We start from the raw sequence: 16980 nt of genomic DNA on the forward strand, positions 1-16980 counted from the left end.
CAAGAAAACATTCACAAACTCCAAGAAAAGTATACGAAGTGTGCATGCAAATATCTACAATATCTTCGTAAATTAATAACTGATTATACACATGGAGCAAAAATTTGGGAGAGCACTTCTGAGCACATGTGGCAAATTAGTTAAATGGGCCTGCTCTCTTCCTTCGTGGATAACTATTGCAATGTAGTACCCCCCCACCATGTTTTTTTTTCTTTGAAAAATCAGTTTCACAACTGACCTTTCGTATGTAATTTTCAGTTCTGAAACTGTTGTTGTTTAACATTTTCTAAATTACAACGCATGTTTTGGAAGATGAGATATAAACACTTATCGATTTTGCCTTGCAGTTGCAACATTTACAAAAGCCGAACTGAACATATCAGAAGAGGAGCAGAGCTGATTGTGACCTGAAAGTATTTACAGAGTCCGAAGTGAAAACCTCCCAGTTTCAGTTTCAGTAGCTCAAGGAGGCGTCACTGCGTTCGGACAAATCCATATACGCTACACCACATCTGCCAAGCAGATGCCTGACCAGCAGCGTAACAAACTTCTCCCATTTCCAACCTCCAAGCACCTGAGCCTCCCCCCTCGCCCCCGCCCTTCCCCATCCCACTCCTCTCTCTCTCTCTCTCCCATACACACACTGCTTCCTCATCACAGCTCCTACCTTGTCCCGGCCTTTATGGAGGTCTTGAACTCTTTCCATTTCCTTCCGGACGCTGTCATCTTGCCTACACGAAGGGGCAGAATCGGGGAGGTTGTTCCTTTTCTTGCACGTGCAGGGCAGTGTCGGAGGGCGCGAAACCAGTTTATCCAAAATTAGCACCACAATCCACAGCACGACTATGTCCACAGAAAGCTGGGGGGGAAAATGTAATACATGTTTTTGTCAGTCTCTCATTTGCTTTAAAACAGGTCTTGTCAAATGTGTGTGTGTGTGTGTGTGTGTGTGTGTGTGTGTGTGTGTGTGTGTGTGTGTGTGTGTGTGTGTGTGTATGTGTGTGTGTGTGTGTGTGTGTGTGTGTGTGTGTGTGTGTGTGTGTGTGTGTGTGTGTGTGTGTGGTTTGTTGTACTCGTCCTTGTTTGTGATGATAATGAAGACAGCGCTGACGTTCACAATGACGAAACAATGAAGTTCATTCACACATGCTCACACAAAAACAACAAAAAAATTATTACCATGATAAAGCAAATGTCGATGTTGGAATCAAACCTGAAGACGTACAAGACATCATCGTGCTTCAGTTTTTCCTTGATTCCCACCTGAAACCAAAGAATACTGTTTATATAACGCCAGAGAAAAATACAAAATTCTTCTCTAGAACAGTCCGTCATCCATTTAAATCCACCAGCAAGGAAACAAAGCAGCCATTCATTTACGTGCAGCTCAGGGATCAGAAAGCATGTGCAAGCTCAAGAGCATCCCACTCGAAAAAAACAAAAGTTCTTATCAGCACTCTAGGCTCAACAGTGTTGGGGCGCACTAATGTAAATCTTCAACAACAGCAGCAGCAGCAGTATTAACAGCAGAAGCAGAAGTAGTAACAACATGAGTTGCAGCTGAAGAGATAGCTCTGCTAAGAAAAGGCCATGATCAGCCTCGGAGAATCAGCCAAGCATCCCAAGAACCTTATCAATAATTCAGTCAATCGACCAACCACCCACCGAACTGAACTATCTATCCTTCATCAATTATCAGCAAGACAATCAGTCCATCCATGAAGTGATCTGTCAGTCAGTTTGTGCAGTAATCAGGCAACAGACTATAATGATGCGCTCGAACAAACACACACACACACACACACAATACACAATAAACAAAACAAAGCACACACACACACACACACACACACACACACACACACACACACACACACACACACACACACACACACACAGCCTACTTTTGTCATGTAATGCAGGGCTCCAAACGGTATGTAGGGCGTCCAGACAACAGTGAGCACGTAGTGAAGTACAGTGGCCGACTTCTCTGTGTCGCTGTCCATGAACACCATCAGAAAGAAACTGCCCAGTGTCACCTGTTGTGCAACGTGTAAAAAGGCCCTGGTTACATTCAGATATGGGTCACCAGTACTTAAATGCAATGATCATAAAACAGGCAACATTCCCCCATTGTTTAAATGCTACGGCGACCCCCCGAATACAAATCATGAAACAATATGCGATCGTGTGCTTTTTCACTATCGACAAAACGCAAATGACCCTATATGGAATAAACTCTGAATTGCAATTGTAACACCTAAGCACACATTTTGCAACTGTTTTAATGCAACGATGATGCCAAAATACATAGTTATCAGCTGTTTAATAGTAAAAAGAAATCAACATAATTTCAAGTTGGTTACACGCAGTGGTAACATCACTATGCATTGTTATGAATCGCATAAAAACACTGTTGACTCCACATATAATCATCAGTTGTATGAATGCAGTGCCCAGTAACGTATCGAGCTATTATTCATGAATAAATATATAGATAACATGTTCTGTCCAGAAAACTGTTTTGATCAAACAGATGAACGGAATTCTCTTTTGTTGCCATTTACATCCAAGACAAAACACATGGTGAAGAAATTGACAGAACTCAAAAGTATCAGTAAACACACTGCGTGTGAATGATTACTGGTCAGCGCTTTGAATTTGTCTCAGCACAAAATCCAACACTATGTAAATAATAACAATAACAATGACAATAACAATATATAAAAGTCATCATCATCATCATCATGGTTGTCATTATTGTTGTCAGAAGCAGTAGTAGCACCAGCAACAGTAGTAGTAGTAGTAGTAGTATACAGCAGTAGTAGTTTGTCGTCGATATGAGCTCTAATAATATACTACAATGACAGTAGTTCCATCGAAACTTAACAACAACAACGAGAAGAAGGAGAAAGGAACGGGAGGAGGAGGAGGAAGAAGAAGAAGAACAGCAACACCACCACCAACAACAACAACAGCAACAGCAGCAACAGCAACAGACGAAGAAGAAGCAGAAAAGCAATGAGAAGAAGAAGAAGAAGAAGAAGAAGAAGAAGAAGAAGAAGAAGAAGAAGAAGAAGAAGAAGAAGAAGAAGAAGAAGAAGAAGAAGAACAACAACAACAACAACAACAACAACAACAACAACAGCAACAGCAGCAACAACAACAAAGAAAGAAAAAAAAAGAAGCAGACGAAGAAGAGTAATGAGAAGAAGAAGAAGAAGAAGAAGAAGAAGAAGAAGAAGAAGAAGAAGAAGAAGAAGAAGAAGAAGAAGAAGAACAACAACAACAACAACAACAACAACAACAACAACAACAACAACAACAACAACGACAGCAAGAACAACAACAAAGAAAGAAAAAGAAGAAGCAGACGAAGGAGAAGCAGAAGAGCAACAACAACAACAACAAGGCGAAGAAGAAAACAAAATGACAAACTGCACGTGCGCTCCGCCTCACTGACCAGGACGAGGACGGGCATGAGGCAGAAGAGCCAGGTGGCGGCCTGACGACAGCAGGAAGGAGAGGGCGTACATCCACAGCACCCCTGCCCCCATGTACAGGACCACCAGCACCGCCAGAGAGTACACAGAGCCCTCCGCCTCAAATATCGCCATCTGACACACACACACACACACAACGATGATGATATGGATACTGCACACCCCCGAAAACGGAGTGTGGCTGTCTACATGGCGAGGTTAAAAACGGCCATACACGTAAAAGACCACTTGTGTACATACGAGTAAACGTGGGAGTTGCAGCTCACGAACGAAGAAAAAGAATAATTTATAGCGGCTATCCTTGGTCGGAGACCAAACTCTAAGCGCTTTTACAAACTCAGGGCCATTTGCACAACAGGCTGCCTACCTGGGTAGAGCCAACTGACGGCTGCCACTGGACGCTCATCATTCGTTTCCTGTGTCATTCAATCAGATTTCAGGCACGCATACATACACTCAGACGTATAGCATTTTACGTGCATGACCGTTTTGTTCATTTACCCCGCCATGTGGGCAGCCATACTCCGTTTTCGGAGGTGTGCATGCTGGGTATGCCCTTGTTTCCAAACCCACCGAACACTAGCATGGATTACAGGATCTTTCACGTGCGTATTTGATCTGCGTGCGTATACACACGAAGGGGATTCAGGCACACGCAGGTCTGCACATATGTTGACCTGGAAGATGGGAAAAATCTCCACCCTTTACCCATCAGGCGCTACCGAGATTCGAACCCGGGACCCTCAGATTAAAAGCCCAACGCTTTAACCACTCGGCTATTGTGCCTGCCACACACACACACACACACACACACACACACATCGATCTGATCTTTTTATTCATACGGTGAATGTGTGTGTGTGTGTGTGTGTGTGTGCGCGCGCGCGCGCGCGCGTGCGTATGTGCGTGCGTGCGTGCTGCGTACGTGCGAGTGTTTCCGATGAAACAAATGTAATGTAGATTACCTTTGATACCGCACACAAGATCACGAGGAAAGTTGCAGGCAAGGCAAACTCGAGGACATCAATGGTGACTGCAGTCCCGTAGTACATCCACCGAGTCACCCCGATCACATCCACGTAACGGCGGAGCCTTTTCTGTGACGGATGTAACGTGCATTCAGTGGCTCACCTTCGTCAATGCGCTCTAAATTTATTAACCCTTTCACTGCCAAACTCGCATTTATGCAGCAGCTAGGTAGAGGACCCATGTCACTGAAGGGTGACCAGATCATGGGACTGTTATCCACGAACCTACTGCTCTTAATGTTCGGTGGTTGGATTAGCCATATTTTCTAAATATCGCAGGGGGAATTCCCAGATAATCTTAAACACCATATTTACTGTGTTTATAGCACAAGGGAATTTTGCACTCTAAATTGACTGGCGGTGAAAGGGTTAAGTCAACTGTGTTTGGTTATTCATCATTATATTTTGTTGTGAGTTTTGTTATGAAGCAAAGAGAGAGAGAGAGAGAGAGAGAGAGAGAGAGAGAGAGAGAGAGAGAGAGTATCGTTCGTTCTTTAATTTTGCGTCTTTTCACTATCAGTGATATTAGACGATTATATAAAAAAAAATAATAAAAAATAAAAAAAACGGGGGAGGGGGAAGGTGGGGAGACGGGTAGGGGGGGTGTGGGACGGGAGAGGGATGAATAAAACAGAAAAGGTAGAAAACTACCAAAATTGCATAACTAGCATGCAATTACATTTAACAATAACAATTCAATAATGATAACAATAATCAGAAATCATTAACACAAATATGAAATACATTAAAGTGTGTGTGTGTGTGTGTGTGTGTGTGTGTGTGTGTGTGTGTGTGTGTGTGTGTGTGTGTGTGTGAGCGTGTTCGTGTGTGTCTATTTATCATTCGACGTCTACAATATGCTTCTCTCTCTCTGCATTCCCCTCTCTCTCTCAAACACACACACGCACACGCACACACAAACACACATATATATATATATATATATATACACGCACAAAGCTTTAACATCGTTTTCGTTGTACCAACAACACGCGCACGCAAGCACGCACGCACGCACACACACACACACACACACACACACACACACACACACACACTTTCCCGTTCTCACCACAGCCACCTGTCACTCACTCGATCCTCACCTTTCTCTCACTGATGAGCGTGACGGCAAAGGTGGACACGGAGACGACCAAGGCCAGCCCCAGAAACAGCACAGGCACCCAGTCCAGTACCCCCCTGTTCTCGTGCCTGGTCACAGTGGGCCAGGGCTGCAGCCAGGCGGACACGGTGGGGGCCAAGCCGATGCTGCTGTTGCTGTTGGGAGTGGTAGGGGCGGCGTCGGAATAGTTTCTGTCGACGCCGGCGAGAATGGAGATCAGCTGAGGCAATGCCATCGCGCAGGAAGCGTTGTAGTGGAGTCTGTAGACGCTGCCATTCTGTTAATCAAAGAAAAGTGTTGTCGTGTCCTCATATAATTTGCAGACGCTTCTGTTAACTTATTCAACCCTTCTAATGTCAAGTGCATATGCTTTAGTAACCTGACAATTGAGCATATAATTTTTCACTGTAGCTTGATGAAGCCTTTTGTACACGAAAGTGTGTCTTCACAAGTGACTGAGAACGTTGATGTTTTTGACTTTTTGCATTCATTATCAGTTGTTTCGCTTGTCAGTTTAACGACTTCTCTTTTACGAAGTCCTTTAAGTAATTTCCTGTAACTGTATTTAGAGGGTTTTTTTTTTTCCTTACAAATTTCACCGACATTTTTACGCTCATTTGCCCAGTTTCTCCCAACCCTCCATTCATCCACATCTCGCACCCCTTCTAACCGATAATACTCAGATGTATTCATAAATACTTTAACAAAATGTCTTCAATCACCGATATGTGTGACGGGACATTAAACAAAATTCCTCCTCATTCAACCCTGCGCCCGAGCAATGCTTAAGGCGTCAAAGTTTATTTCATTAACGTGATTTCCACGTTGCCTTCCGAGGCTGTAAACACACAGGGTTGAATGGGTTACAAAAAGAAAAGGAAAAAAAAGCCAAATCATTTTTCTTACAGCACATCCATTCCAAACGGTCTCAGACATAGTGAACGCCTCAAGCACCCACTGTGCCCAGTTTGATCTTTATCAGTTCGGAACTGTGGACGAGCACCGTTGTCCATGTCAGGCAGACAGACTGTCTGAAACTTTTACATTGCCCTTGCAGATGGGGTGTGTACAGGAAAACTGTTAGTTCTGCACTGCTGCGATACCCTCTGTCGTTTAACTCTCTCCATACGAACGGCGAAAGAGACGACGTTAACAGCGTTTCATCCCAATTACCATCATCAAAATATTGCAAGTGGAACGCTCTTATACTGAAGAGGTGATTGTTGACAAAGAATACCACAGTTCTGACGACGGAAGCTAAAGGTTGGGTCATTCAGAAACCCACTGGACATCCGAGGGGTCTGTGTAGAGGAGAAGAGAGGACTGGCCGTACTGAGTGAGTTAAGCAGTCCAAAAGCCGTAAGGACGGTGTGGTGCAGTGGTCTGCTGGGTCCGCTTTCAGCTTCAAGGAGGCATCAATGTGTGCGGACTGATCCTCCTTCTTCTTCTTCTTCGTTCGTAGGCTGAAATTCCCACGTTCACTCGTATGTACACGAGAGGGCTTTTTCGTCTATGACCGTTTTTACCCCGCCATGTAGGCAGCCATACTCCGTTTTCGGGGGGGTGCATGCTGGGTATGTTCTTGATTCCATAACCCATCGAAAGTTGACATGGGATTACAGGATCTTTAACGTGCGTGTTTGATCTTCTGCTTGCCGTATACACACGAAGGGGGTTCAGGCACTAAGCAGGTCTGCACACATTTTGACCTGGGAGATCGGACAAATCTCCACCCTTTACCCACCAGGCGCCATCACCGAGATTCGAACCCGGGACCCTCAGACTGAAAGTCCAACGCTTTAACCACTCGGCTATTGCGCCCTTCGGACTGAGCCATAGGCGTTACAAATTAGGGGGAAGGCAGATTTATGACCAACACGTAAAACTAAAGAGCTGTTCAGGCACTGAGGACAGAACATCCAAGTATAGACCAAGAACAAGAATTTTAATCTCCAGGCCTCCGCCCCCTATAAAGAGGTCAAAAGTACACACTATTTTGATCGCGCAGCAACAACAAATGTATAATACCTATTAACATTAACCTGTAGGACGAAAATGCTTCTTGCGCATTGTCAATTCATTCTAGATTTCTTCATGACTGCCAACGAATCCCTGTGGTATCTTCAGGGCAGGGCATTAAATATATATACACACACAGGAGCTTGGGTATCCGGCACGGTAACTACTGCAGTATCTAAGTACAGGAAAGCGAGAGTCCCGGGTTCAAAACCCAGCAAGGACCAGATACCCTGCCCCTCTCCTTCCACTGGACATTGCGTAGCAGTCTGGGTACACGTCTTTTTCGATAAGATGATAAAACGAAGTCCTGTACACAGCAATCACTCAGCGCACATAATTTATAAAAACTCTGAGAATTAGACATTTCTTTCTTTGGAAAAAAAAAAATCCGGAGAGATCCATTCTGTCACGCTATGGCGATGCACGTTCCCAGGGAGAGCAGTCTGAATTCCAAAGCAGACAAGTCTGTTGTGACTGAAGAGTGATACTGGGGTAATCCATTACGCATTCACCTCCTCCCATCATAAAAAAAGGAATGAAGCGCAATGCAGTGAACGCAGTATATCAGACACCACACCACAATACACCACACTCCGGCAGCGGTTATTGGGAGTCAGAACCAGAATCAATTTGAATTGTTAATTAAACCTTAGCATGGTTTACAAGACACCCATACGCAGTCACACAAAACACGCACAAAAAGTAAGTTAGCAATAAACAAAATATAAAACAAGAAACTGAATTACTTCTATGTGTTATGACGGTTTTTTTGGCAGCAGCTATAGACAGTTCTTCCAAATATTCTTACAAGTTTGTCTTCTTCCAGTATTAACTAACTGGTAGGCTCATTGAAAGGTATTTTTGCCGAAATTATTTGTGTATGAATCCTTCTCCATTTTCTTCATATAGGTAACAATCACTTAAGAAATGATAATCATCCTTAACTGTTTGACAGTGTAAGCATAGTCTCATTTCTTTGGTGTTAAAATTTCCACCCTTTTCCATCTGTTATTACTATTCTGGGTGTTTTACCGACTCCATGATGTCCAGGACACTCTGCATGTTTGAAGGGTAGTCCAGAGCCTCGAGGTCAGACACATGTACCAGCTCGTGTCCACTCCGGGAAAGGTTAGCAAGCAGGCTGTCCACAGGGTCCCCTGCGCACACACAAAGGGTTGTTCCTGACAAAATTCTGTACAAAAAATCCACTTTGATAGGAAAAACAAATAAAACTGCACGCAGGAAAACATACAAAAAAATGGCTGGCGTTGTAGTGTAGCGACGCGCTCTCCCTGGGGAGAGCAGCCCAAATTTCACACAGAGAAATCTGTTGTGATAAAAATTTAAAAAATAAATACAAATACAGGAAAATAGGATACTTAACAAATGAAGTTTATTTAGCTCGCGCCCTCCTCCCACGCTTGCTCTCTTTGGCTTTCTGTCTGTCTTGAACAAGCAAAACAAAAAGAAAACAACAGCCGCGATACTTATTTTACCTCTTTGTAAGCCCCTCTCGTCAATTAAAAGCATTTTTTACGTTTTCAAAAATCTTCGGAGGATCCAGGCGTTGTTTTCGATGTTTCATAGCATAGTAAGAGACCAGAGAGAGAGAGAGAGATAAACAGACAGCCAGACAGACGGACAGAAGTGTCTGTTTCTGGCACACAACATACGACATCGAAATCCGAGTATACCTGAGGAGTTAGTGTAGAAGAGAGGGTGGCGGCCAAACAGGGGCAACCTCTCTTTCTGACGTGAGGACCACTCAGCCTCGGGCAACAAGGCGTGCGACGTACCCAGCGCCGCCACCGTCAGCAGGACAGTCAGCACCACCCGGAGCAGCACCCACCACTTCTCAGACACCCGGATCAACACGCGCAGCCTCAGCATCGCCGCCAGTCTCTGCAGGTCCAGACACACCCCTTTCTTGGGTGCCTGAAGACCGGCGAGCACTTCTCCCATCTTCAGCGGAGGAGCAGGCGCGTTCTCTGGGTCAGGTCCTGCGTCTGATGATTCGGCTGTCTCCTCCGCCATGTCGGCCAGAGCGGCTTTCTGTACCTGCTCGTAACTGTCCAGCGCTCTCAGTTTAGCCATGGGGTCTGGAGGCATGCCGATCAAGTTCTGCTGGGCGAGAGATCGAGCGTCCTGGAATGTCGCCACCGTTCTCCTCCTTTCAATATTTCCGTAATTATTGCCGTCAAACCCGGGTCTGTACTCCAGATCGTGTGGTGCATGGCCTGCAGAGGAACCTTTCCGCGTGGGTATGATCATGGCCAAGGACTTGGATCTGCTGCTTTTGGAGTGTCTGCTGGACGACTCCGCGGGCCTGCCTGAACAGGGACTGTGATGACTGACATCAGAACCTCTCGGGTTCGCGAACCTCGTGAGAAAGGTGGACAGCGCCCGGTTCCTAGCTCCGGGTTTCCCGTGCTGGGACATGGAACTCTCGGTGTGTCTTCTTTGCAAAAAAGCCGTAGCACTGCTCTGGTCGTCGTGTGATATGGAGCCAGTCCACCGCCGGGACGGGTGCATGGACCCTGGTGTAGAAAGGTCTTCCCCTATAAACGTGGGTTCCTGAGCGGGCATCAGATGTGGACTGATAAACACGCAACCTGCTGCTTCTTCTTCACCTGCAACATAACCAAGAATTTTAGAAGTTGAATTTTGCAATGCACGACACCCACTTTCATGAGATTACATGAAGGGCACAATAGCCGAGTGGTTAAAGCGTTGGACTTTCAATCTCAGGGTCCTGGGTTCGAATCTCGGTAACGGTGCCTGGTGGGTAAAGGATGGAGATTATTCTGATCTCCCAGGTCAACATATGTGCAGACCAACGAGTGCCTGAACCCCCTGCGTGTGTATACGCTAGCAGCTGATCAAATAAGCACGTTAAAGATCCTGTAATCCATGTCAGCGTTCGGCGGGTTGTGGAAGCAAGAACATACCCAGCATGCACACCCCCCAAAAAACGGAGTAAGGGTGCCCACATGGCCGGGTAAAACTGTCATACACGTAAAAACCCACTCGTGTACATACGAGTGAACGTGGGAGTTGCAGCCCACGAACGAAGAAGAATATTCTCCATATGTATTATAGTTATGAAATAAGCGTGGACGTAGGCGATTGAAATACTGACGTGACTTGGAACTCCCGGAGGTTATCGCTAAATCATGTGGGTATGGACTTCCACAAACGTTTCCTCACAAACGATAGCCCAGTTACTGAAATGCTTCCAAGACTGTAATGCAAAAAGCGTCAGTCCGATGACTCACCTAGTTTCCAGAAGAGCTGTTCCAGAGTTGTCAGGGTGATTCCGAAGCGTGCGACACCCAGGTACTCAGCACCACGCTCATTGGATTCCAGCTGACGGAGCAACACTGAAAACAAAGCCAGGTGACAAACAGTGTGAACATAGTTTCAGTTTCAGTTTCAGTAGCTCAAGGAGGCGTCACTGCGTTCGGACAAATCCATATACGCTACACCACATCTGTCAAGCAGAGGTCTGACCAGCAGCGTAACCCAACGCGCTTAGTCAGGCCTTGAGAAAAAAAAAATAGATAAGCTTACATAAATAAATAAATAAATATGATATAAAACAAGGTAGTAGTAATGATAATAATAATAAAATAATAATAATAATAATAATAATAATAATAATAATAAATAAATAAATAAATAAATAAGACAACAATGATGATAAATAAGCAAATAAATGTAAAACGTGAAGACACACATTCACACACACACGCGAACAATGTGAACATAGATAACACCTGACTGGGCGTCTGGCCATTATTTTTGTTTTCCTCTACTATCGTGTGGAGGGGAGGGGAACTCAGAACTCAGAACTCAAAACGTTTTTATTCAAGGATTAAGATTTTAGGCATTGCCTATTCTTCCAGTCTGTCCTTGCTAATCTACATCTATTACAAATAGCACACACATAAATGAAAGGGAAAGGTTTTCATGCAGAAGGGTATACATAATGAAGAAAACACCTTCCCCCGCTCCCCCCCGCACACACACACACACACACCCACATCCGTGCACACACATGCATACACACACTGACGCTCGCGCGCGAGCGCACACACATACATACACACACGCGCGTGCACACACACTGACAGCACCACCTCCCTCCCCCCACACACTAAGATTGACAGATGGATAGAACAGTGAGTCAGAGAGAGAGAGAGAGAGAGAGAGAGAGAGAGAGAGAGAGAGATGTCATCAATATAGAAGTTCCAGAAACATCCGGGTGTTCAAAAGGTACAGTATTGTTACTGTCTCTGAAATCTATGTGTGGCAAGTGCAGCATACTACAGTGACTACCACCATCACAAATACTACTTGGACACTTGTCACGATTATGAAAGAACGAAATGAATAGATTATGCATGCATAAGAAATAGAACGAGAGAAAAAAAAAAAAGAGAGAAAAAAAAGAGCAAAACAAAACACGATGAAATGAGAAAGCAAGGAAAGAACAACAACAACAGCAACCATGACTGATACAACAAATAAGACATAACTGACCCCTTTGTTACTGCCTACAGTAATTCAAAGATCAAGAGTTATTTACTGTTGAAAGGGGTGAAGACGTTTATGCAGACTTGCTTTGAAAATAGGAAGAGAACTGCCCGTTTGTGTGGGAGGGGAGGGGAGGGGAGACCGGTGTGGGGAGATGGGGGGCATGTGGGAGCAGAGGATGGATGGAAGCGGAAAGAAAAGTGAAGGATACCTGTGAGTTTCCCGGCCTGCAGAAGCGGCACAGCGACTGTCAGGTAGTTGTCCCGACGGTGGAGGAGACTGGCGTCGCGCACGTGCGACCTGACGACCCTCATCAGTCTCTCTGTGTTCGTGGCTTCGTGCACCTCCAGGCTGTGGACATCCCGGACATAACATGATTCAGACATAGCAAAACCACCAGCAATGACCCTACAAAACAGAATGTGGATTTTTCTATAATAAAAAAACCAAACAAATATCTTTGTTTTCAGATATATTGTTTCATTCAAATCTGTTTGATCTTATTCTATCATTATCATTACTTCGAATATTGAAACTCGCTTTCGTTCCAAATTACACATCCTTTTTGAACAAGTGACTTTTCGGTACAGCGCTACACGGACACATTCTTAAAAGATACATCTTAGTATTTTTTATCATTTCTTGACATTTATGTCTGATTTTTTTTTTCCAAATCAGACAGATGCTGCAACTGAACTATAGATCTGGTAGGGTTTTTTTTTTCTTCCTGTCTAATCTACCTGACTTTTTTTTTTACTGGTTTTGATATTCAGTTTTGCTGATGCATAAGCATTATATGCCAATATACACGTGCCAAGGAAACTATCATCATACTGCCTAATTAGCGATTATATTTTATCAGACAAACTCCCTACCAAAACAGAAACTTTTTTCTATTGTTTTCTTCTTCCACATAAACAACACGGGCAAATTCAGACTACATGAACGTTGATAAAAAAAAAAAAACGTAACCCAATATAACGATAACGCACTAGCGAAATACATATAATGAACAGGTGTAATCGCACTGAAAAGCAGAAAACAAGCTAGGTCTATACAAAAGCTGTATATGATGTAAGGCTTGTTAGTACCTGGAGCAGACAAAACAGAAACAGCAACAGCAACAACAAAAAAACAGACAAAAAGAAAAAAAACACAACAATAACAACAAATCAGGCCATTTTATCACGACAAGAGCTACACGTGATTAAAAAGTCTAGTTAATGCACAGAACATACGAATATCATGACAAGCTGTTTGAGACAAACTGTCTGTCAAATTGTAGAGCACATACATAAGCGGTGGTCAGCGTGCTGTACATCACAACAAAAGGTTGAGGAGGAATTTTTGTTTAATGTCCCGTCACACATATCGGTGATTGAAGACATTTTGTTAAAGTATTCATGAATACATCTGAGTATTATCGGTTAGAAGGGGTGCGAGATGTGGATGAATGGAGGGTTGGGAGAAACTGGGCAAATGAGGGTAAAAATGTGGGTGAAATTTGGAAGAAAAACAAAACAAAAAAACAAAAAAACCCTCTAAATACAGTTACAGGAAATTACTTAAAGGATTTCGTAAAAGAGAAGTCGTTAAAGCGAAACAACTGATAATGAATGCAAAAAGTCAAAAACATCAACGTTCTCAGTCACTTGTGAAGACACACTTTCGTGTACAAAAGGCTTCATCAAGCTACAGTGAAAAATTATATGCTCAATTGTCAGGTTACTAAAGCATATGCACTTGACATAAGAACAATACTTGGTCCGTAATGAATCAAAAGGTTGAGAATGTAGACACATACATAACAAACTCCTATAATATTACGCCTTTTCATTAGCAGAAAAAACATACCCACTTACTTCAAGCGGTAGCCAACGTTGAAGTATTGCTTCAGGAAATCTGAAGATCCGACACAACGAAGATGACCTTGGCTGATCACTATTTTTCTGTCTGGAGACCAAAATAGCACAAGGTACTGTGGGGACATGTTTCAATGTTTTAGATACCTTGGAATTGTTGTAGCAACAGGTATATATAGACTTCTACTTTCAGTCTTTGATGGTAAAATAGCTGAAAATTAATAAGGAAAATGTTAAATCACATTTCTTCAATGCTAAGATACTTGCCTGTACCACATCTAATTATAGTTATTATTTATTATTTAGTTAGTTAGTTATTATTTATTATTTATTTATTTATTTGTGTAAGTTTATCTATCATTTATTCACCTTTTTTTTTTCTTTCTTTTTTTCCTCAAGGCCTGACTAAGCGCGTTGGGTTACGCTGCTGGTCAGGCATCTGCTTGGCAGATGTGGTGTAGCGTATATGGATTTGTCCGAACGCAGTGACGCCTCCTTGAGCTACTGAAACTGAAACTGAACTGTTTCAATGTGATAAACGATATGAGTATTTGTATTTGTATTTGTTTTTTTGTGTTTTTTTTTATCACAACAGATTTCTCTGTGCGAAACTCGGACTGCTTTCCCCAGGGAGAGCGTGTCGCTACACTACAGCGTCTCCCATTTTTTGTATTTTTTCCTACGTGCAGTTTTATCTGTTTTTCCTATCGAAGTGGATTTTTCCACAGAATTTTGCCAGGAACAACCCCTTTGTTGCCGTGGGTTCTTTTACGTGCACAAAGTACATGTTGCACACGGGACCTCGTTTTATCGTCTCATCCGAATGACTAGCGTCCAGACCACCACTCAAGGTCTAGTGGAGGGGGAGAAGATATCGGCGGCTGAACCGTGATTCGAATCAGCGAGCTCAGATTCTCTCGCTTCCTAGGCGGACGCGTTACCTCTAAGCCATCACTCCAGAGTACAATTCGATATGAATTTTTTTCGAAGTTCTGATCATGACTTTTAACACACTCCTACCCTCCTCACAGGAGGATTCATAACATATATCAATGGTTCCGTTGACGGCCGCAATAGCTGAGTGGTCAAAGCGTTGGACTTTCAATCTCAGGGTTCCGGGTTCGTATCCCGATCACGGCACCGAGTGGGAAAAGGGTGGAGATTTTTTCCGATCTTCTATGTCAACAGATATGCAGACCCTCAGTGCCTGAACCACCTTTGTGGGTACCCACATGAAGAAGATCAAATACGCATGTTAAAGATCCTGTGGTCCATGTCAGCGTAAGGTAGGCTATGGAAACAAGAACACAACAGGTATGCACCCCCTCCACCGAAATCTGAGTATGATTGCCTACATGGCGGGGGTAAAAACAGTCATACACGTAAAAGCCCACTCGTGTATAAGAGTAAACGTTGGAGTCGCAGCCCACGAACGAAGAAGAAAATTAATGGTTCAGTTTTCATCACATAATCTTTAATCTATGCCACCACTCCTTCCCCAAGAGATTTTGGGATCTACTTGTGTATCTTCTCAATATTCTTCAGCCGAGTCAAACGATCATTATTCACTAAGCATCCTGTTCATCTACCGCTCATCCGCCAAAATCCTTACACGACGACTTACCCCATGCAGAATATTCCAGTAAGCCACAGACAGTATATGTTCAAACGTTCAAATATCACGAATATCGAAATATCCATGCAGTAATAGTAGTCTTCCCTTAATCAGTCACAACATTAAATACATTACTGCTGCCATTTCCAACTAAGGAAATTATGTTTTATAGTAATAAGAAACTCTAGGGAGAGCTGGACAGTACAAGGTCTTCAGAGAAGAAGCCCCCTTCAGTCAAGCGTTTCGGCCCTTAACTCCTTACACTCTAAGGGGGCCGGGCCGCACCCAGGTCATGACTCCTGGATGCCCTCGTAATGCCGCCTTTTCTTCTTTTTTTCGAACCCGCGCCTCCGGCGTGGTCGCCACTGAGTCACCTTTTCTGGCAGACGTTTTAACCACTGAGCCATCGTACGCCTAGTTCCTCCTCGACCAGATCCAGCTGGAACTCTTTTCTGCTGCTTCTGCCATTGCCTTGAGAACCCATGTCCTCTCACTGCCAGAAATCGACAGCTGTTTCATGAGGCTGTAGGCAGATGCGCCCACAAACCCTCTTGCACCAATCTCTATGGCGAGGACTTTGGCTTGGAAGCCAGATTCTCTCAGGCTGCTGGCTAGACTAGCATACTTCTCGGTATGCGGTATAATTGCGAAGGAGACAGAACACAATGTCTTATCTATATAATTTCATCACTGTGTTACTGAAATTCACCAGTGACGACCTGCTCGCCACACTCACCGCTGTAATAGTCAGCCTCGTCCATGTGTCTGGAGGTGAACACGATGACACGCCCCTCTTTCTTGCTGTGCAGCAGTCTCAGTAGGTGACGACGTTCGTCCGCCTCCAGACCCAGCGTTGGCTCGTCCAGCAAAATGACCTGTGCACAACTAAGGTTTTACGGTCCCAGAGTCTTTTACAGTTCTTCTTACAGCCATCGGGGCAGTGGATTCAAGTCCACTGTGTCTGAGTCTCGGCACAGCAAGGTGGTGCTTAATCCTCTCCTTCCACAGTTTTAAAACTTTCCAGCTGAAGTCAGGTATTTGTATTTGTATTCGTATTTCTTTTTATCACAACAGATTTCTCTGTGTGAAATTCGAATTGCTCTCCCCAGGGAGAGCGCGTCGCTACACTACAGCGCCTCCCCTTTTTTTGTATTTTTTCCTGCGTGCAGTTTTATTTGTTTCGAAGTAGATTTTTCTACAGAATTTTGCCAGGAACAACCCTTTTGTTGCCGTGGGTTCTTTTACGTGCGCTACGTGCATGCTGCACACAGGACCTCGGTTTATCGTCTCATCCGAA

General features: G+C 43.9%; 1 protein-coding gene across 1 annotated transcript in view; it reads right to left on the minus strand.

The window, feature by feature from the left end:
* Positions 1–724: 724 nt before the first annotated feature.
* Positions 725–16980, minus strand: part of LOC143280887 (cholesterol transporter ABCA5-like) — a 57615-nt gene continuing 41359 nt past the window's right edge. Inside the window, exons 13-24 of the mRNA XM_076585639.1 lie at positions 16420–16558; positions 14069–14159; positions 12418–12557; positions 10946–11050; positions 9365–10300; positions 8703–8827; positions 5635–5928; positions 4469–4600; positions 3464–3617; positions 1905–2039; positions 1180–1263; positions 725–859 (exon numbers count right to left, since the gene is read on the minus strand). Of these exons, the coding sequence (XP_076441754.1) occupies positions 1232–1263; positions 1905–2039; positions 3464–3617; positions 4469–4600; positions 5635–5928; positions 8703–8827; positions 9365–10300; positions 10946–11050; positions 12418–12557; positions 14069–14159; positions 16420–16558 (2283 nt within the window). The 3' untranslated portion in view covers positions 725–859; positions 1180–1231. The remainder of the gene's footprint in view (positions 860–1179; positions 1264–1904; positions 2040–3463; positions 3618–4468; positions 4601–5634; positions 5929–8702; positions 8828–9364; positions 10301–10945; positions 11051–12417; positions 12558–14068; positions 14160–16419; positions 16559–16980) is intronic.

Source organism: Babylonia areolata, chromosome 4, assembly GCF_041734735.1.
Source record: "Babylonia areolata isolate BAREFJ2019XMU chromosome 4, ASM4173473v1, whole genome shotgun sequence".
Taxonomy (NCBI): domain Eukaryota; kingdom Metazoa; phylum Mollusca; class Gastropoda; order Neogastropoda; family Buccinidae; genus Babylonia; species Babylonia areolata.